The sequence below is a fragment of the Grampus griseus genome, assembly GCF_964374135.1.
Source record: "Grampus griseus genome assembly, chromosome: 10".
In the NCBI taxonomy this organism is placed as follows: Eukaryota; Metazoa; Chordata; class Mammalia; order Artiodactyla; family Delphinidae; genus Grampus; species Grampus griseus.
In genome coordinates, this window is record NC_139004.1 from 72974078 (window position 1) to 72995257 (window position 21180).

Here is a 21180-nt window from a genome sequence, read left to right on the forward strand (position 1 = left end):
GGAAAATTGTGCCTCTTTGGAGGTTCACAGGGGAAATTATCTCTGAGGTCCTTTCTAGGTCTTTTAGGAATAATCAAAATGTGATTCTCATTGCTTTAAAACAACATAATTGATAATATGGGTTATTCTTTTGAATTACTGGAAAATTACCACAGAAGTTACGTGTTACTGGATTTAGTTAAAATGTCCATTGTAAACTAAATAGTAAACATATTTTAATATAAGGATAGTTTCTATAATAGCCCCATCCCAAAGTGACTGATTCACTGTCATGTCATTAATATGACATGCAAGGAAAGAAAATTGCTAATTGTCTTCTAATTTTATTAAATTGATTCTGTGCACATTATTAAACTTGTTTTCAAGAATTGATAGGCTTAAAATATTTTCAAGGCTAAAACTCATAACCAATGGCCTTTAAAAAGTGTAATTATGGGCTTCCCTGGTGGCGCACTGGTTAAGTCCGCCTGCCGATGCAGGGGACACGGGTTCGTGCCCCGGTCCGGGAAGATCCCACATGCCACGGAGCGGCTGGGCCCGTGAGCCATGGCCGCTGAGCCTGCGTGTCCAGAGCCTGTGCTCCGCAACAGGAGAGGCCACAACAGTGAGACGCCCGCGTACCGCAAAAAAAAAAAAAGTGTAATTATATAAAGTATTGTCCTTTTCTCCCTCCCCCTGTTTTTTGTTTTTCCAAATTCTTGGTATTTTCTGTTTTAGCATGTACCTAAAGTAAATTGAAATTCTTATGTTACTTAACTCAGCTTTATATAAAGTCCAGGGTAGATGCTGATTTAGAACAGCCCATAGAGTTACACTTTTTATAAATTGAATTTAGAATGTGCATTTATGCTAAATCAATTGCCTGTAAATTTGAATTACAGCGAAGTCTGAGTAATACTGAAGATGAATGTACCCACCTGAAAGAAATGAATGAACGGACTCAGGAAGAATTAAGAGAATTAGCCAATAAATATAATGGAGCAGTTAATGAGATTAAAGATTTATCTGATAAATTAAAGGTAGGTATTTCTCAACCTAGAAGTATGTAAATTAATCGTCCCTAATACACTGGATAGCTTAAGAGTTAGTTATTGCTGAATAGTTGTTGATGTAAAATTTGGCGATGATTTAAATTCATAGTAAAAATTAGGTGCCATTTAGCCCAAACCCCCTTACCACAGATAACTGAAAGTTTGTAAAAGCTGACATATTTCCTTTGGATGGAAATAAATAGTACTTCATAATAGGCATTTTAAAATATGTAACAGGAAATAGATGAGAGTCAGCAAAACCCAAGATATTTAGACTTTTGAAAAACTGGAATCTGCTTATCTTTCGGGTGTCCCAAAATCAGGGCCCAGCTATGTTAGTGCTAGCACAAGCCCAGAGGGAACCTTCGAGTGATTCCTTCTAGGAAGGCCATTGGCTTCACTTCAGCTGCATCTCCTTGTAGCTATAGGACATTTAGGATGAGGACAGACCAGACCATAGGTAATGCCAGGTTGGTCCTGTAAAACAGGGGTCCCCAACCCGCGGACCGCAGACCACTAATGGTCTGTGGCCTGTTAGGAATCGGGCGGCACAGCAGGAGATGAGCGGTGGGCGAGCGAGCGAGCAAAACTTCATCTGCCGCTCCCTATTGCTCACATTACCACCTGAACCATCCCTACCCACCCCATCTGTTGAAAAATGGTCTTCCACACAACTGGTCCCTAGTGCCAAAAAGGTTGGGGACTGGGACTTCCCTGGTGGCACAGTGGTTAAGAATCCACCTTCCAATGCAGGGGACGCAGGTTCAATCCCTGGTCAGGGAACTAGATCCCACATGCATGCCACAACTAAGAGTTTGCATGCCACAACTAAGGAGCCCATGGCCGCAACTAAGGAGCACACGTGCTGCAACTAAGACCCGGTGCAACCAAAAATAAATTAATAAATTAATAATAAAAATAAATAAATGTTTTAAAATGCTTTTTTTTAAAAAAAAAGAGGTTGGGGACCACTGCTGTAAAATGTTAGAACTGAGTTTGTGAAGACGCATCTTTATATAATTCTAACCATGGATTGAGTGGCTAGAAGATACACATTTGTTAGAGAAGACCAGAGCATACCTCCTCTTTGTGTGATTGGTTAAGCTATAATAGCTTTAAATATTGGACTTGTTAAAAAGAGGTCATCTTAAAAAGTTCTTGTAATCATCATTCATTTAGCTAAACGTAATTTTGTTTAAAATTTCAGAATAAGTTACATTTTAGAACTTACAAACTAATTGGAACAATAGTAATTTCAGGGGAAACCGTTATTTCCCTCTTGAAAAATGTGTTTTTCATTTTGACCCCTATAATCTCCGTATGTATTGAGTTTGCTTGCTTGCTACAAGTTTTTCTCTCCTAGGTGATATGGAGGCATGACACAGTGCATATCACTTTTGACATCATTTTGACATTTACAGATATGTTCTATAATATAGAATATTCTCCTTAGAAGTTTATGTGAATAAAAGCAGTCCTGCTTTGGACCTCTTAAATCAAGGTTCGATTTTATTAAAACAGCTGAATTTTCTTTCCCTTTTTCAACAGGTAGCAGAGGGAAAACAAGAGGAAATCCAACAGAAGGGACAAGCTGAGAAAAAAGAATTACAACATAAAATAGATGAAATGGAAGAAAAAGAACAGGAGCTCCAGGCAAAAATAGAAGCTTTGCAAGCTGATAATGACTTCACCAATGAAAGGCTAACAGCTTTACAAGGTAAGTTAAGCTAATCCAGAAATAGATTTGATTTGATTTTTTCTTTTTATCTGTGAAATATCTTTTTCTTGGACTTTTATTTACAGTACGGTTAGAACATCTTCAAGAGAAAACTCTTAAAGAATGCAGCAGCTTAGGTAGGTGTCACCAAATTTCTTATTTAAAGCTGAATTTTTATTATTAAATTTTTGATGTTTACTATCTCACATTGGGTACTTATTTCTTTAAGAAGGATGTTTTACGTATTAGGTGTAGAGTATCTACCCTCTTTCCAAAAATTTCCTTTAAAAATATGCTTGATTGCCACCAGTGGGCACCATCGTTTAGTCCTTGAGATGAATGAAATTTCTGCCTCTGAAACGGTCTGCTTAGAGATATTTAAATAAGAAAAACACATCATCAGCAGGATCCTTTTTCTTTTGAGGTTCACTGGCAGCTTACTAAGCAGTTGTAGGTTTTCTCTGAGATGATAGAAAATGGGAAGTTGAACCCTTCTTGTAAAAATAAATTTAAAGTGTTCTATCAGTCTTAATGTAAGTAGGGATACAAAATGCCATGGTTACACTTGAGACCAGTTTTAAATAATACTTTCTTTGATCAGGCAATGATACACTGTCTTAATCCTAGGGACACAAGTTGATGACTTCTTACCTAAAATAAATGGGAGCACAGAAAAAGGTAGTGTAAAAAACTTAAATATTTTTCTTTCATGATATCCTTTTACTATTTAAGCAGGATAGAGAAGTCAGGGTTTTTAGGTTTTAAGTGTTTGGAATGAAAAGCATGCTGCTCATTGACTATTAAATCCCATCTTGTAAAAATCAAGCTTCCCTTTATTTTGTAATTCTTAATTCTGTGATCTATGGTTAGATATCCCTTGTTATATGGAAATTTCAATTATTCAAATAACAAGAAAATGATAATGTTCAACTTTAGTACTGGCTTATATAACATAGTATAGCTTTTTTCCCCCACTATATTTTCAAAGACGATACTACCATTTTCTTCCATCAAATACCGCTTCCTGGGGATAATTGGCCACCATTTTTTAATGTTTGTGCACCCCCTGCCCCCTTCCTGGCCAGGAGTTTACTTCAGAGGCCAGTGAGCCTTTGAACGTGTCATAGAAATTGCTCTCTTTATCCGTCTGTTTCATCAATCAGAGATAACAGGGTCAGTCATTTCTGCCATCTAAAAAATTCTTTATTTGTTCTTGATACATGACCCTTCTTTCTGGATAGCTTGGGTTATCTCTTGCCAAAAATGTATAGCCTCTGTTGGTTTTCTTAGTGCAACATGGGGTTTCTACTCAATGGTTTCTATATTCCTTCAGTCATTAAGATTCCTCCTACCCACCCCATTCACCCAACATTAATTGAGCACCAACTGTATGCCAAATCCTGTATTGGTTGCTTAGAGTACAAAATGAATAAAACTGTTTTCTGTGTTTACAAATCTATGTACCTCTCAACTCAGTTTTTATACAGAAGTTGGTGGAAGACATCAAGGTCGATACCCAAGAATTTCTTACTAAATACTTTTTCCATGTATCAGGGGATATCTTTATAGTTCTTGGGCAGCAACCAAACTCTGCTAAAGTTAGGAGGTGCTCTTTTGGTTTGTTTTGATTCGGTTTGGTTGGTTGGATTTTAATCAAGAACTGGCATAATAGGCTCAGGTAATCATGTATATGTGAGCCGCAAGGTCGAGAGCTAAATACTCTGTATATAACAAATCTTGAAACTCTAAATTTTAAAAATGTTTCATTAATCATTGTTATTTGACTATTTTATGTATGTTTTGTGAAAATACATTGACATTTAAAAATTTCAGTTTGAGTTTCACTTTGAGACTTTTTAAAGGTGTAGTTTATATTCATTGCACCACTATTACTAAAGTATATTTAGCAAACATGTAAAAAGACTTAATCCTCATCTTCTAAAAGCTTCTCATTCTTAAATGAATTTATATTTTCTGTTGTCGTTATTTTGCCCTTTTTTCTCTTTCTGGCATGTACACTTCTTATTCAAATCCATCACCCTTTTGACTTGAGCATGTATTCATGGATAATGTTAGTGTTAACTCGAGCTGGGAACATTCTATTCCTTCAGTTAAGAATCTTTCTATATACACTGACCCATCTTTATACTATTTAGAATTGTCAAATTACTGCTTAAAATTTTTTGCCAAAAAAAAAAAAAAAAAAAATTTTTTGCCAATTCCAGTTGATTTAGAGGAGAATAGTTGTAGACAGCTCCTTGATTTAAAACTGAATAAGGGGACTTCCCTGGTGGTGCAGTGGTTAAAAATCTGCCTGCCAATACAGGGGACACGGATTAGATCCCTGGTCCTGGAAGATCCCACATGCCACGGAGCAGCTAAACACGTGCGCCACAACTACTGAGCCCACGTGCTGCAACTACTGAAGCCCATGCCTAGAGCCCATGCTCCACAAGAGAAGCCACTGCGATGAGAAACCCGTGCACTACAATGAAGAGTAGCTCCCACTCACTGCAACTAGAGAAAACCCGAGGGCAGCAACAACGACCCAATGCAGCCCCCCTGCCAAAGAAAACACTGAATAAGATATTTCGGACACTTTAGGGTGCTCCTTGCTATGATTATTTTTCCCTTGCTGGTATTTGTTTTTCTGGTAGTGCTAAATTGAGTAGTGTGAGAGTGAATAATAGAATGTCTTTAAAGAAACTGAGTAGTAAATATCTGGATATGCACAAAAGATTCATACACTGGATTTAGTTACAAAATGGATTTTGGAATAAGATGGGTCTATTCTGAATTATTTATGATATAGTAAGAAACCAATTATCAAGTATTCAAATATTGCCAAAGTCCACAATCATAATGTGCTATCAGATATGATTTTAACTAAAATTACTCTTTAAATAGAGTGAGAACCAAGTATGGTTATAAGAGAATATTTCAAAAATGTCTGGAGAAATTAAGATTAATAATACTTCTCCATTAAATCCCATTTTTGAGATTACTTAAATCTAAAGTAGCTGCTATAAGCACAGTTTTGTACTGTAATTTTTAAAATGTTATAAGCATATTTTAAATATATCTTAGAAGGTATAGAAAAGCTCTGTCTAATAGAACTATTCTGAGAGCCACATACATAATTTAAAAAAAAAATTTTCTGGTAGCCACATTAAAATTATAAAAAGAAATAGGTAAATTTTTAATAATGTATTTAATAATATATTTACTTTAACTCACTATATCCAAAATATTATTTCAATATGTAATCAATATTAAAAGATTGCAAATGAGGATTTCACATTCTTTTTTCCTTAGTAAGTCTTTGAAATCAGTATATATTTAATTTACACTGACAACACATTTCAGTTCAAACTAGCAACTTTTTAAGGGCTCAGTGGCCACATGTGGCTAATGGCTACTGTACTGGACAACACAGGTATAAAAAATCAAAACCCATAGGTAACTCATGTATAAATAAAACACATTTTAAGTGTCATGATTCTCTATTATGTTTCTGTATCTGCTTTTTCTTGACATTCCTACAGCTCTATTTAGTAGCACAGGACGCACCCCCTCCCCTGCCCCAGCACTTTCAGTATCTGATTCTTGATTCTTGGTTTGGATTATCAGTGACATCTTTTGTAGTTTTTTGCAAAGTGAAATTCCCAAGGTCCTGAATTCAAGTAATGAAGTGTTAACAGTGTCATCATCCAAATCCTTTACATGTACTACCTGAAAGACTCTCCTCATGTATCTTAGGAAATAACCTTTGTGAAAGTCACATGTATATTTATCTTTTTATATTAATCTTGCATTTTATCCAAACTAGTATAGTAGATATTTTAATGTAGAGTCCAGATAGTAAAATCAGAGTAGGTAAAAAGTTTGATTTTTGGCTTGGTATGTGATGGTGGGATGTCCTGCATTAATAAATTTCATCTGAAGTCTTGTGATGCTTCTCTGAAATTTGGTTTCAAATATATATATTTTTAAATATGTTTTATAAAGTCCTTTAGTTAGGCTAAAATTTGGTTTTACTGAGTTTTCATATTTAACAGTGATATTGTACAGTTTGAGTTTTGAAAATGTTCTATAGCTTACATAGGATTTATGTAAACAACTTTTTATTTTGGTAATTACTATTCAACTGAAGACTCCTGTTTTGGATTTCTTGGCTGCAATTGGCAAATGCTATTTATTAGATTTTTTTTTTTAATTTCTAATTTCTATTGCAGTTAGCCTTTTTTTCTCTTTTTCATTGTATTTCTGTATAACTGTATGTAGTTATATATATGTATGTGTTATATGTAGTTACAACTGTATATAACTGTGTATGTGTGTTTATATAGAAATATATATCGTCATACCATGTAAGTAGATAAAGGATAATGAGGGATTTGAATATGAAGGTAAAGAAGAAGGCCATCAGTAAGGGTGTCAAGAGAGGTTGTCCAGCCATCAGAGTAGGAGATGCCTGCCTCTTAAGCAAAGTTGAAATGATGAGGGGTGAGGCCAGGTGGAAGATAAAAGAAGCTTTTACAGTCAGAGTGGTACTGACTCGTCCTCTTTGACAGGTTTTTGTGTGTTTACACCTTCTAGATAGTCATCATGTTGGAATATATTTTTAACACTTGAACTTCCAATGTCTGTTTGGTAGTTTTGAAAGATACAAATATGTACTTGAAGGATGTTGTCCAGATTTAGAAGTTAACTCTTTGAATCAAAGTAAATAAAGCTTATTGTAAGAAAAGTGCTGAAACATTTATTAAACTACTGTGTTAGGTTTTGATTCTCTTTACTTATTGAAAAAAAAAAATCTGTTCGACCTGAGCGAAACCATTTACCAAGCTCTTATTTTAAAATGTACGGGCATTGATTTTAATCATTTAGGCAGAGATAACAATGTAATGATTTGATAGTGTATGAAGTATAGATTAAGTGACTCAAGGGGAAAGACTACTAGTGAAATGAAAGTGTAAAAATTAAAATATTATATCAGTTTCTTAAAAATTTTAAGGCATTTTATGGTATTCTTAAAATATTTACTGTTTGCCTCTTAACTAAGATGAATATCTTTGAAGGGGGACTGTTGGAGAACAGTCATTTGAAAATTAATTCAGTAAGAACAAATATAAAATTTTTAAATTATTTAAGGGTGTTTGTTAAGCTCTCAAGAAAAAGATGTATTTTAAAAGTGGGAGAAGCTTTTTAAAGCAATATATTTCTATGGTTTTCTTGAGCTATTTGGATAGAAACTGCACCTTTAAAAGCTAACCATTTGGGGTACAGATTAAGATTATATAATTATAATTTTCAGTCATTTAACTTTAACTCCAAAATATGTCTGCTGTTAGTATTAAAATATATTAAACTTTTATTAATCTTATTCAGTTACCCATGTTAATACATTTTGGTTTTCCTACCTTTGCTGTTGGTTTTCAAAAACAGCAACAAAAACTGTATCCTTAAAGGTGTTTCTTTCTTTATTAGAGCACTTGCTTTCAAAGAGTGGCGGGGACTGCACTTTTATTCATCAATTCATAGAATGCCAGAGTGAGTACAGAGTATTTTTCACATTGATTTTAATGAAGTCAGGGTCTAAATTGAAAAATGAGAGGAATAATTAACATCTCAACGTGTTTGTTATGGTAGAAGTGCACAAAGGCCATCTTCAGACAGCAGTGGTTCTTTTCATACTGTTTCTCTCTTTTGAGAAAAATGTTTCTCTTGTATTTGCCTTCACGATGGAGCTGAGCATTTCATATTGCCCACAAAAAAGAGGCAGTTTCAAGCTTTTTAAGTAAAAAGCATTACTGAGTAGGGAATAAAATAGAATGTCAAGCAACGAAACCTCTGTCTGGATACTTACGAGATAGTAATAACATTAACCTGTTTTACTTAAGTTCTAGTTCTATCACAGATTTGGATTTTGAGATTCTTAGATAAATATCTTAAATGATTAAATGAAGCCACAAAAATAGTGATTTCGTTTGGACACTCAGTTCTGGAGATAGCCCTTAGGGTAGCAAGAGCTTTCTAGAGAAGAAGTAGTAATAGATTGTCCTACAGTGTGACATCTACTACCTACTCTGGGGAAGTTGTACAAGGCTAATTTTAATAATATTTAAAAGATAGACAGGTTGGCTTTTGAGGTGATTTAGAACAAAAGAATTCTGAATGCTGAATTCTGAACAAAAGAATTGTGTATTCCATCTTACTTGAAAATCATGTGACTGCTTAAATCTGTAACAATCACAAGGTTGTGTTATTCTCTTAGTTTCTTAGTAACAATTAAAGGTCACGCTGTGTAGTAAAGATTCATTGATAAAATCTATACTTTTTCCTATCAGACACACATTTTGTCAGGCATTTATTTCTTCCTGTTTGCTCTCTCTTTGAAATGAGTGGTTTTCCAAGTATTTATGCTCATGAATTCATTTTATGGGTGTGCATGCATGTGTGGTTACTGTTCCACCCTTTGCTCCCACCCTGCCAATCTCAAGAGCATTTGTGGATCGTAAGGGTCGCACCTGGTAGTTATAGCAGGCACAAACTCAACAGATCACATGTTATACTCCTTAGAGATGCTTTAAGGAAACATGGAATTTCATTTAGTAGTTTTAGAAGAACTTCTGTTTTTGTCCATTTTAGAGACTATAATGTTGAATGTAAGTTTAATATTACTTTGAGCCAAATTGTTTAATAAATATGGCACATTTCTTTGTTCTTTGTTTTTTCATAAAGCAAAGATTAGTGCATCTTTTTGTTACCTTCTGGTTACTAAATCTCATTTTTACAGTCAGCAGACACAGGGATTGGGGCAAAATAATTGGTACCCACTGAAACCAACTAAAAGTAGGATGTGTAACCTAAAATATATATCTTTAAGAGAAGGGTTTTATGCTTAGTTATGTGACCATTTTAAAATAAGTTATTTTTATTTTGAGCTTTTGGGATTTATGTTTTGAGCCTAAAGAAATAAGAACAGAGAACTATCAAAATAATGTTTTACTAAGTTACTGTTTGCAAAAATCATTTAAAGTATTATTATGAAATGTTTAAAATATTTAGCTGTAGTTTTAACACAGAGCAATGTTTGTTTTAAATAAAGAAAAAGATGTTTGGAGATTTTTATTGGGTCATAGTTATGGGGGCAAATAAAGATTCAGAGATTGAGCAGAAGTTATATAAATTATAGCAATCCCCTCAGTGAGGATATTAGCCAATAAAATAATGTTTACAAGGACTATGTAATGGCACGGGTAAATGCTAAATGTGATACACAGAGGGGAAATGAGAATATAAAACCCTGTTTTCTTGGACAAAGAGTGAACCAAAGAACAGAAAAAATAAAGTATAAGCATTCCTAGATGTCTGAATCCACTGGGTTCTTAAGTATAAATAGTGGAAGTTTGGGTTGTAAATTCAGGTAGCTAGGGATATAGCTTGTTATCTGAATCTGTTTGGTTCCTGAGTTTTGGTGGCAAGTAGCAAGAGCTGTATCTCAAATTTTCCAAATCTGTTTGGCTCCTTAAATTTGGATAGCTGGAGCTGGCGTAGTAAGGGTTACCTCTGGTTTGATTTGTTCCCATTTTCATTATTTTATGACATTTGTATTGTTTGATGACAAGGTGCCATTATTGAAATTGTCATGCTTAATAAATATTATGGCAAGCTAGGCAAATTCAGCAAAAATCTTACTCAAGTGAACTTTTGAAACAATTTTGGATTATTTTTTGACAAGCACACATAAACTTTTTTGCCATTATTTTCATTGATAGGCATCTTGAACTGATTTATGATCTTGACAATGAAGTGTATATTCTGTGAGCAGTAATACTTCATATTTTTGCTTCGTCTTTTAAAAAGCAAATATTAAGTATCTAGTTCTCATTATTTACTATGCTTGTATAGTGTAAATTCACTTGGTGTTTTAAAAATTAGATAGCAAGTAGTTCACTTCCATAGGAGTCATCATGCCTATTTTATTATATTTTTATTTTTAAAATTTATTTATTTATTTTTGGCCACATTGGGTCTTCCTTGTTGTGCACGGGCTTTCTCTAGTTGTGGAGAGCGGGGGCTACTCTTCGTTGTGGTGTGAGGGCTTCTCATTGCGGTGGCTTCTCTTGTTATGGAGCATGGGCCCCAGGCATGTGGGCTCTGGAGCGCAGACTCAGTAGTTGTGGCGCATGGGCTTAGTTGCTCCGCAGCATGTGCGATCTTCCTGGACCATGGCTCAAACCCGTGTCCTCTGCATTGGCAGGCGGATTCTTAACCACTGCACCACCAGGGAAGTCTCATCATGCCTATTTTAAATATATTGACAGATTTTTTTTTTCAGTTTATGTGTATGACTCCGTAAGAGAACAATTTGGTTGTTGACTCTCTCCTTTTATAAGGTGATTTTGAAGAAATTAAATGGGTCGGAACACATTTCAATTTGTTTTCCTTTTATGGTAAAACAGACTGTTCCTTTTAATTCTCTTTTAGGAGAAAAGCTTTTTTTAAAAAATATTTATTTATTTATTCATTCATTCATTTATGGCAGCATCAAGTCTTAGTTGCGGCACGTGGTCTCTTCCGTTGCGCGCGTGGGCTCCTTGCTGCACTGGGCAGGCTTCTCTCTAGTTGTGGCGCTCAGGCTCCAGAGCATGTGGGCTCTGTAGTTTGCAGCACGCAGGCTCTCTAGTTGACGCACCGGAGCTCAGTAGTTGTGGCGCGCAGGCTTAGTCGCCCCGCAGCATGTGGGATCTTAGTTCCCCGACCAGGGATGGAACCCGTGTCCCCTGCATTGGAAGGCAGGTTCTTAACCACTGGACTGCCGGGGAAGTCACTAGGAGAAAAGCTTTTATTCTCTGGCATAGAGATTGGATTTTGAACAGATTTAAATATAACCTTTTGCATAATTCCAGAACTGTGAAGTAAATTTTCTATATAAAAATACATCATATAAAATCTAGAATTAACAAGTAACTTTAATAAAACTTACTAAAAAGTTTTCACAAATTTTCTTCTTCAGAGATTCAGGCATGAAGTTTGGTTTAAGCAGAACTCCACATACTGTGTTCCCTGCAAATTTTAGTCACTCAAGGTTTACCATATAAACTTTAATGAATACATTGAGACTTTTGTATGCTTGCTAAAGATGCTTTCTGAGTTAAAAGTTGTACATCTCTACATCTGTTTCATACATATTTTGTGAATTCTGCCACTTGATTAACTTGTATGCTGAGTGAAAGGATGAAGGGTGTAAAAGGTAGAGAAGCTAAGGATGTAGAGACCTGCCATCACTTGGTGGGCATGGAGTGAAAAACAGCCTTCTCTGGACTGCTTCCTGCCCCTTTGATTTCTCTTGCTACTGTTTGTCGAGGTGTCTGGGTGCCAGAGAAACTTTCCTCTGAGGTCTGCTTTGTAGAGACAAACTGCCCACTCCCCCAAGGGCATCTGCCTTTTGATGATGGAGTTAAGAGTCCTATGAAATAAACCTCATGTCTTTGTAGTCTTAATCCATGCTTACTATGCGACTTAATCATTTTTACTATCATATTAGGCAAAAGTCTAATTCTCTTAATATTTCATGTCTTATTTTTTTTCCTGATTAAAAAAAAAATTCTCTCCCTGCCTCCCACCCCCATTTTGAAATTACAGTCACTATCTGTGTATGATTCTCTCATTCCATCCTCCGTGCTCTTAGGACTTTGCTCTCACATAGGAATTGCCTTATTTGGAGTAATGCATTGAATCAGTGTTGCTCTTGTGACTGTTTACTTTTCATCACTCTATGAGATCAGCCTCTCTAAACAATTTCAGGCTTATTCTGATTACATATTGTACTTGAAACAGAGTTTTAAATTTTCATCTTTTAAACTTTTATTTCTCTAAGCCAAAGCAGTTTATTTATGCCAAAGAATAGAAAACACTTGGTGTGGTTCCCTTCTCTTAGTAGTTAATGTCCCCATTACAGGAAAACTCTTGAGTTTTAACTAGATGTTGCTAATTTTTTATTTCTTTGTTCTTAGAGTAGTTGTCCAATGTAAGATATATTGGAGGGGTTTTGTTTGTTGTTTATTTGTACCAACCATCTCCCCAGTCAGCTAGCTTTCCAATATTTCTGCCAGATTTTCTTCCAGTATAATTGCACAGAAGATAGTCTTAAATTCATGCCAGTAGTGTTTTGGTATATAGACTGTTCCTTTAAAAAAAAAAAATCCATTTCTGTATTCTGGAAATTGGTTCATTTCGTTGAATTTTAAATCTGTCATTGAATTCTAATTTGTTTTTCTTTTGTTCTTCCTTATTCTTAGATTTTAAGGCAAACAGCCTCTGGAACTGTTTTTAGGGAAAGGCAGATTATCTTCTGTAATAAGAATTGCTTTAAGTATTTTGCTGCAGAAACAAATAACCTTGTGAAAAAGTCTATTATTCACATTAGCAACCTCTCAGAGTCACCCTGTGCAGTTCTAAAGCTTTCTTTCTACTATGTGAGCTGCTATTCTCTGAAGGGAAATAAATTGTTGGCTTGATGTTGAATGCTGATTGTTAATTTTTATTTTGGTTGTATCTTGATGTTAATTCTTTTCTTTTTTTTAAAAACTTATTTATCTTATTTATGTATTTTTGGCTGCGTTGGGTCTTCGTTACTGTGCACGGGCTTTCTCTAGTTGGGGCAAGCGGCAGCTACTCTTCGTTGCAGTGCAAGGGCTTCTCATCGCGGTGGCTTCTCTTGTTGCGGAGCACGGGCTGTAGGCGCGTGGGCTTCAGTAATTGTGGCACACGGGCTTCAGTAGTTGTGGTTCGCGGGCTTAGTTGCTCCACGGTATGTGGGATCTTCCCAGACCAGGGCTGGAACCCGTGTTCCCAGCATTGGCAGGCAGATTCTTAACCACTGCGCTACCAGCCCCTTGATGTTAATTCTAATCTCAGTTTCTTAGCTGTATTTCCCTTAATGACCTTCTAAGTAACTCATTTTCATTTATGATGTTTAGAGGTGGATCAGAGGAACCTTTATGTGAATTCTGATTTGGTCCCTCATTGGCAGTATGACTCTGGGTGGTATGATCTCTTCAAACCTCAGTTTCCTCATTTGTAAAATGGGATGGTAGTACCTACTTCATAGGATTATGAGAATTAAATGAGATAATGTTTACTAAGTGCTCTAATTCCTGGCACACAGAAATACGTGTTAACTAGAAGGTAGAAAACTTTTGCAGGGGCGTGGGGCAGAGTTTGGAGAGGGTGTTAATGGGAGCTTTCATGTTGAAGTAACTTGTTTTCCTCCTTTTTATTCCCATTTTCAAGACAGTGAAAGCTAATTGATCTAGCTTTATTGCTCCTGTTAAAGTAATATGTTTCCAAAAATCTAGGGATTGTCTAACTTTTAAATTACCAATATGCATGCCATTTTAAAAATTTGGTCTCAAGCACATTATTTTGATGCCCTAGTCATAACATTTTCTTTTTAATGAAATCTAACTTTGAGATTTAGAAATATTCTCCAGGTTGGCATTTACAACAGCAAATTATGCAGTTCTTTTTTATTCTACTTTTCTGTCTGTTTAAGATCCCTAGGGAGCTGACATCTGTATATGATAGTACTGTTTGAGTTTATTTTCTACTTTCAATTGGTTGTAGCTGTCATGTGAGGAAAATGGCTAAGAACTAGGCACACCTGTGCTCCCTTTGAGCTTCTTTTGTTTGCCTTGTTTCTCACTTTCATTTTGCGCCACACAGTAATACAGATAGTATATAATATATTTTTATCAGCCAAGAAATACATTTGGTTCTCTTCTATTCAGTCTTTTGACAATATTAGGCAGTTTTTGCAATTCTGTAATATGTTTTCTGACTAAACAAAGTGTTTTGGTGGTGGTTCTCAAATGTTGTCAAACTTATACCCATCAGTTCTTTTCCTTGGTAGGTTCCCTACAGAATGCCTAAACACGTATATCAGGCGCAATTCAAGAATGTCCGCAGCAGCAGTATTATTCACAGTAATTCAAAACTGGAAGAAACCTGAAAGACCATCAGTAGTTAAATGGATAAAAAACACTGAGGTATATAGGATGAATAAAGTTCAAAACCACTAAAATTACATTATTTAGTCACACATACTTGAGTAGTATGACTATAAAGAAATGCAAGAAATTAAATACCACAGAAATCAGGATAATGCTTACCTCATGGGACTTTGATTGGAAAAGGCAATGTGGAAGGCTATGGAGGTGGTGGTTAGGTTCTGTTTCTTAATTTGGGCAGTAGTCATACAGACATTAACTTTAAAAAAATGTTATTAACCCGTACCTTTGTGTTTTATGCCCCTTTCTAAGTCTTGTTTCATAATAAATATAGTTTTAGAACAGGGGAAAATGAATAATAATCTCTCCAGAGTAACCCTCAAAAAGAGGGAGTTTTAAAAAAGAAAGAAAATCTTGGGGACTTCCCTGGCAGTCCAGTGGTTAAGACTTTGCCTTCCAATGTAGGGGGTGCGGGTTCTATCCCTGGTTGAGGATTAAGGTCCCACATGCCTTGCGGCCAAAAAAAGCAAAACATAAAGCAGAAGCAGTATTGTAACAAATTCAATAAAGACTTTAAAAATGGTCCATATCAAAAAAAAAAAAAGAAAGAAAGAAAATCTATCTTTCATTTGTGCCAAGGCAAATAGTTCTTTCAAGACCTGCAGTTATTATTATATGGAAGTTCTTTTTTGTCTCTGAGGGGTCTCTGATTTTCAGTACTTCTTAAAAGAGTTGAGGTCTCCACCCCAAGTTTGAGAACTAGCGGTTAGAAACTTTTTTAAAAACAATATTCTTTTCCTTAATACTTTAATCACAGGACACTAATGATTCACTAGATTGGTAATATAGCCTTAATAATTTCAATAGTGATAACAACAGCAGGTAATTATTATCTAGAGCTTAATACTGGTACTGTTCGAAACTTTTTATATGTATTTAATCCTTAGTTTTTTACAATGAGGAAAATATTCAAATAATTTTTCCAAGTTTGAACTCTTTAAACATAAATGCCTAATTCATTCATTCAGCAAATATTTATTAAGCATCTACTATGTATATACCAGGCATTATTTGGGAGGTATAGAAATGAACAAGACAAAGATAGCTTTGCCTTCATGGAATTTACATTCTCTTGAGGAGATGAAAACTAATAAACTAATAATATGTCAGGTAGTGATAAATCTGCTGAAGAAAAAATGGAAGGTTATAAGACAATAGGGAGTGATAAAAGTATTATGTAGGACTTGAACAGATTTGGGACTAAGCTGAGTGAGTTGTACATGTGTCTGCAGAAAGAGTGTGTGAGATGGAGAGAAACCATATGAAAACCCAAGGCAGGTCTGAAATTGGAGTTTTAGAATAAAAATGCCTTTAAAAAATAAATAAAACGCCAGATAGTAAATATTTTAGGCTTTGCGTGTTAAAAGGTCTCTGTTATAGCTACCAGACTCTGCCATTGTTGTGAAAAGCAGCCATAGACAATGTGTAAATGAATGGACCTGTCTATGTTCCTATAAAACTTTATTTACTGAGGCGGCAGAAGGCTGGATTTGGCTCTGTGGGGCCATAGTTGGCTTATAGACCTTGTAGATCATGGTAGGGACTTAAGATTTTGTTCTAAAGGTGAGAGAGTTTTGAGCAATAAATTACTCCTAATGTGTGTTTATAATTTTTTAAAGGTGGTACTTCAATCTTCAACATCCTAGAGAAAGATTGGAATGGCTTTCAGAACCTGTGTTTATACTATTTCATGATTTGCTATATTCATATAACAAGCTTTTGTGGAACCTGTATTATGTGACATAATTGTGTTGAGAATTAAATTATTAATAAGATGCCTCCCTGCTTTCACTAGACCCTAAATTCCTAGATTTATCACATTTATCTTGGTAATCCATGAAGAGTACCTAGTACTGTATCTGGTGCATAGTAAGTACTTGAAGGAATGAGTATATTCCTCAAAGAGTTTGTAGTATGTTGGGAAAGGTGGACATAAATAAATAGTTGTAGTATAGCTTAATAGAGATACAAATGAAGAGCTATGGAAGAGGAGAGTTACCAAATCCATATAGGAGAAAGGAAGAGAAGATAAATTCAGTTTTGAGGGGTGAGATTAAGTTCCTGTGGGATTTCTGGGTGAAGATGTTTGAGAAGCAGTTAGGCATTAGGGTTCTGGGATGTGAGAGAGAGAGAGCTAGACTAGGCATCAACATTTAGAAATTATTCAAGTGTAGCAGGTGGTTAATGCTATTAGAAAAGAATTTTTGAAATCTCAAAGACTAATTTTTTCTTGCTTGGCAGAACTTTAAAAATTTGTATTCTGCTTTCCCCCAGTACAGACAAGTGCTGCATTGGAAATCTTTGTACAAGCCTCTCTCTTCCCAGTGTGATATACAGAAGAGGGGTTGTGGGCACGTGCTTTCAACATTTAGATAGTTCCTGCCAAATTGCCCTCTAAAAAAAAAAAAATGATACTAATTTACTCTTCCACTGTGAAGGGGCACAAGATTACTCATTTACCCACTCCTCCCAGTACTGAATGTTTGCCAACCTGATGGGCAAATAATGCCGTGGCGTTGTGTTAGTGGCTAGACCAAGAATTTTTCATGTTTACTGGACATTTGCATTTCTTGGCCTGTGAATTCTGTGTTCTTGTTCTTTGGCCTTTTTACTCTTGTGTTTGATTTTTTCTTACTCATTTTTGGAAGGCGTCATATCTTTGCCTTCTCCACAGGCTCTTTCCTCATTTCTTGTTTTATTTTTCTCTGTAACTGCCATCTGACATACTATTTGTTTATTTTTTTATTGCCTGTCCCTCCCCGCACCATTAGAATGTAAGAATCAGGAGGGCGGGGATTTTGTCATTTGTTCATTCTAGTGTTTCCAGCACCTAGGACAGTGTCTGGCATATAGTCGGCACTCCCTAATTAATTGTTCAATGAATGAATTAATGGAGTGAATAATAACCTTTTTTTAAATAAATTTATTTATTTATTATTTATTTATTTTTGGCTGCATTGGGTCTTCGTTGCTGCATGTGGACTTTCTTTATTTGCGGCGAGTGGGGGCTACTCTTCGTTGTGGTGCACGGGCTTCTCACTGCGGTGGCTTCTCTTGTTGCAGAGCACGGGCTCTAGGCATGCAGGCTTCAGTAGTTGTGGCGCACAGGCTCTAGAGCACAGACTCAATAGTTGTGGCGCACGGGCTTAGTTGCTCCATGGCATGTGGGATTTTCCCGGGCCAGGGCTTGAACCCGTGTTCTCTGCACTGGCAGGCAGATTCTTAACCACTGTACCACGAGGGAAGCCCGAATAATAACCTTTTATCTGTTATTTGTTTTTCAAATATATTTTCCATGTTTGCACTTGCCCTTTTCCTTTGTTTATGGTGAGCTTGATCATATAGTTTTAATTTATATGATGTCAAGTCTATCACTTTTTTCACACGAGGCTTTTGAAGTCTACATTTTGCCTACCTCCCCTCCCCCTTTTTAAACACTGTGTTCCCCTCATTCACTTCTCCCACCTCCCACTCCCCTCCTCTGGCCAGCCATCAGTCTGCTGTCTGTATCTATGAGCTTGTTTTTTTTTTTTTTTTTTTTTTTTAAGATTCCACATATAAGAGAGGTCATATGGTCTTTGTCTTTCTATGTCTGACATAATTCACTTAGCACATTGCTCTTGAGGTCCATCCATATTGTCACAAATGACAAGATTTTATTCTTTTTTATGGCTGAATAATATTCCATTATATATACCAACCATAATTTCTTTATTCATCCATTGATGAACACTTCAGTTGTTTCTTTACCTTGGCTATTGTAAACAATGCTGCAGTGAACATGGGTGTGCATATATCTTTTCAAGTAAGTGTTTTTGTTTTCTTCAGATAAATACCTAAAAGTGGAATTGCCGGATCATATAGTTCTATTTTTAATTTTTTGAAGAACCCGCATACTGTTTTCCATAGTGGCTGCATCAGTTTACATTCCCACCAACAATGTACCAGGGTTCCCTTTTCTCCACATTCTTGTTATTTCTTGTCTTTTTGATAATAGCCATTCTAACAAGTGTGAGGTGATATCTCATTGTGGTTTTGCTTTGCATTTCCCTGATGATTAGTGATGTTGAGCATCTTTTCATGTACCTATTGGCCATCTGTATTTCTTCTTTGGAAAAATATCTGTTCAGATCTTCTGCCCAATTTTTAATCAGATTTTTTTTGTCTTTTTTTTTTTCTTGCTGTTGAGTTGTATATACAGATTTAGATCATAGAATAAAAGAAAGTCAGTGAAAAGCTGGGAAGGAAGGAATGAGCAGGCACATAAAAGAAGTAGGAATGAGTAGTATCCTAGAAGTCAAAGGAAAAGAGTTTTAAAAGGGAGGCAGTAAACTTTTGATTAAATATGGTGAATGAATCCATTCATAGTAAAATATTATAAAACACATAGGACACAAGGACAAAGAGAATGAGAGTAGAGACTAATTTTAGAAATATAAAATGATCAATTGAGTGGTAAGAGATTTTGGAGGATGGGAAGTAAATTCTTAATGAATAAGAGGTTTTCTTTTGAGATAATGAAAATGTTTTGGAGCTAGATGAAGTTGGTGCTTCCATATTATTGTGAATATACTAAATGCCACTGAATTGTTCACTTTAAAATTAATACACTATGTGAATTTAACCTCAGTTTTTAAAAACAAGACCATATACTGAGGTATATGAAATTTAAGAACACCAGGGATAAAGAAAAGATTCTGAAAATTGCCAGAGAGAAACAAAGGATCTCATAATGTATTATTAATCATAATAAACTAAATTATAATATAGCAACAAATAAATCCTGAAATCATAATGGCTTAATTCAACAGACATTACTTTTCATTTATGCTACATGTCCATGGTGAGGGAGAACACTCTGTTCTATATTGTTACTCAGGAATCTAGGCTAATCTGAACACATAGTTTCTAGAGTGGGGGGGAGAACAAGTGTAGAAAAATCCTACTGTACTCTTTTAAATGCTTCGGCCCTGGCTAGAACCAGTCACATGGACCTTCCTGAGTGCTAGGGACTTGGAATGTGCAGTCTTCTCAGGTGCCCAGAAAGGACAGGCAAACCAGGCTTTGCTGAGCACAAGAAGCTTCTACAGTGCATAATGAGGAACAAGAGTCAGACTGGCATTAGACTCACCTTCCAGCATGAAGCTAGAAGATAGTGGAACAATGCTTTAAAAATTCTGAAGGGGGCTTCCCTGGTGGCGCAGTGGTTGAGAGTCCGCCTGCCGATGCAGGGGACACGGGTTCGTGCCCCGGTCTGGGAAGATCCCACATGCCACGGAGCAGCTGGGCCCATGAGCCATGGCCACTGAGCCTGCGCGTCCGGAGCCTGTGCTCCGCAACGGGAGAGGCCACAACAGCGAGAGGCCTGTGTACCGCAAAAAAAAAAAAAAATTCTGAAGGAAAATTATGTCGTGTAGAATTATGTTATCTGTCAAACCAGTCAAATGTGAGGGTAGAACACTAACATTTTCAGAGGAACAAAGTTACAAAACATTTCCCTTCTACCCACCCCTTATCAGGAAATTATCAGAGGATATATTACACTAAAACAAGGGAATAAAACAGGAAGAGGAAAATTTGGGATCTGGGGGCAGGGGATCTTGTACAGGATACACCTCAGACTGGAGCAGGAAGATTAAAGGGCCGGGAGAAGGGAGAGACAGGGATATATAATGTGATAGACTGCCTGATATGTTTGAGGATATTGAGAGTTTTATGGTTCTATAAGAACTTGGGCTGTGTTTGAGATATATTTTTAAAAATTAGCAAAACAAAAGAGGGCATTGTAAGTTCCCAAAATAGTAAATGTTGTACAAGGAAAGAAATATAATTATCGCATATTATATAACTCAGGTATAGATAATAGTCATAATATAAATACTGATGACAGATGGACAAAATGTAACTCTTATGAGGATGATAATAGGATATGAGAGCATAATCATCTGTAAGAGATTGTCAGTAAATAATGCCTAAAATGGAAAAATTAAGAAATAGCAATGTATTATTTAGAAATATAAATGTAAATACCAGAAGAAATGGCTAAAAGTTAAAAGTTGTTGTTTGTAGGAAGTGATTTTTCAAGAATGGAATGGAGTAGGACAGAGGATGGGTAAGACAGCTTATGTTACATATCTTGTAGGGTTAATGCCTTTTAAAATTATCTAAATTTATTACTTCGACTTCCTATTTTTCAAGGAGGCAGGAGCAAACAGTGCCACATGCTGCAAAGAGCCTATGTTAAATGAAAATTAAGAAAAGGAACCATGGGCTTTGGCAGATAGGTTATAGTGATCTTGGGGCCATTTCAGTGGTTGAGTAATGGGTGTAGACCAAGTTGCAGTGAGTTGAGGGA

The 21180-nt window shown here is 35.8% G+C and overlaps 1 protein-coding gene across 29 annotated transcripts in view; it reads left to right on the top strand.

Annotated features, from left to right (window-relative positions):
• The window catches only part of SLMAP (sarcolemma associated protein), a gene marked incomplete at its 5' end in the record, with an annotated part of 147717 nt that overhangs the window by 90248 nt on the left and 36289 nt on the right, over positions 1-21180 (top strand). For 11 of the 29 annotated variants that reach the window (XM_082663931.1, XM_082663909.1, XM_082663916.1 and 8 more), the window contains 5 exons: positions 882-1019; positions 2580-2748; positions 2835-2885; positions 3376-3426; positions 8239-8301. In XM_082663931.1, the coding sequence (XP_082520057.1) occupies positions 882-1019; positions 2580-2748; positions 2835-2885; positions 3376-3426; positions 8239-8301 (472 nt within the window). The remainder of the gene's footprint in view (positions 1-881; positions 1020-2579; positions 2749-2834; positions 2886-3375; positions 3427-8238; positions 8302-21180) is intronic. The other 18 variants (XM_082663910.1, XM_082663918.1, XM_082663921.1 and 15 more) reach the window with 4 other exon arrangements.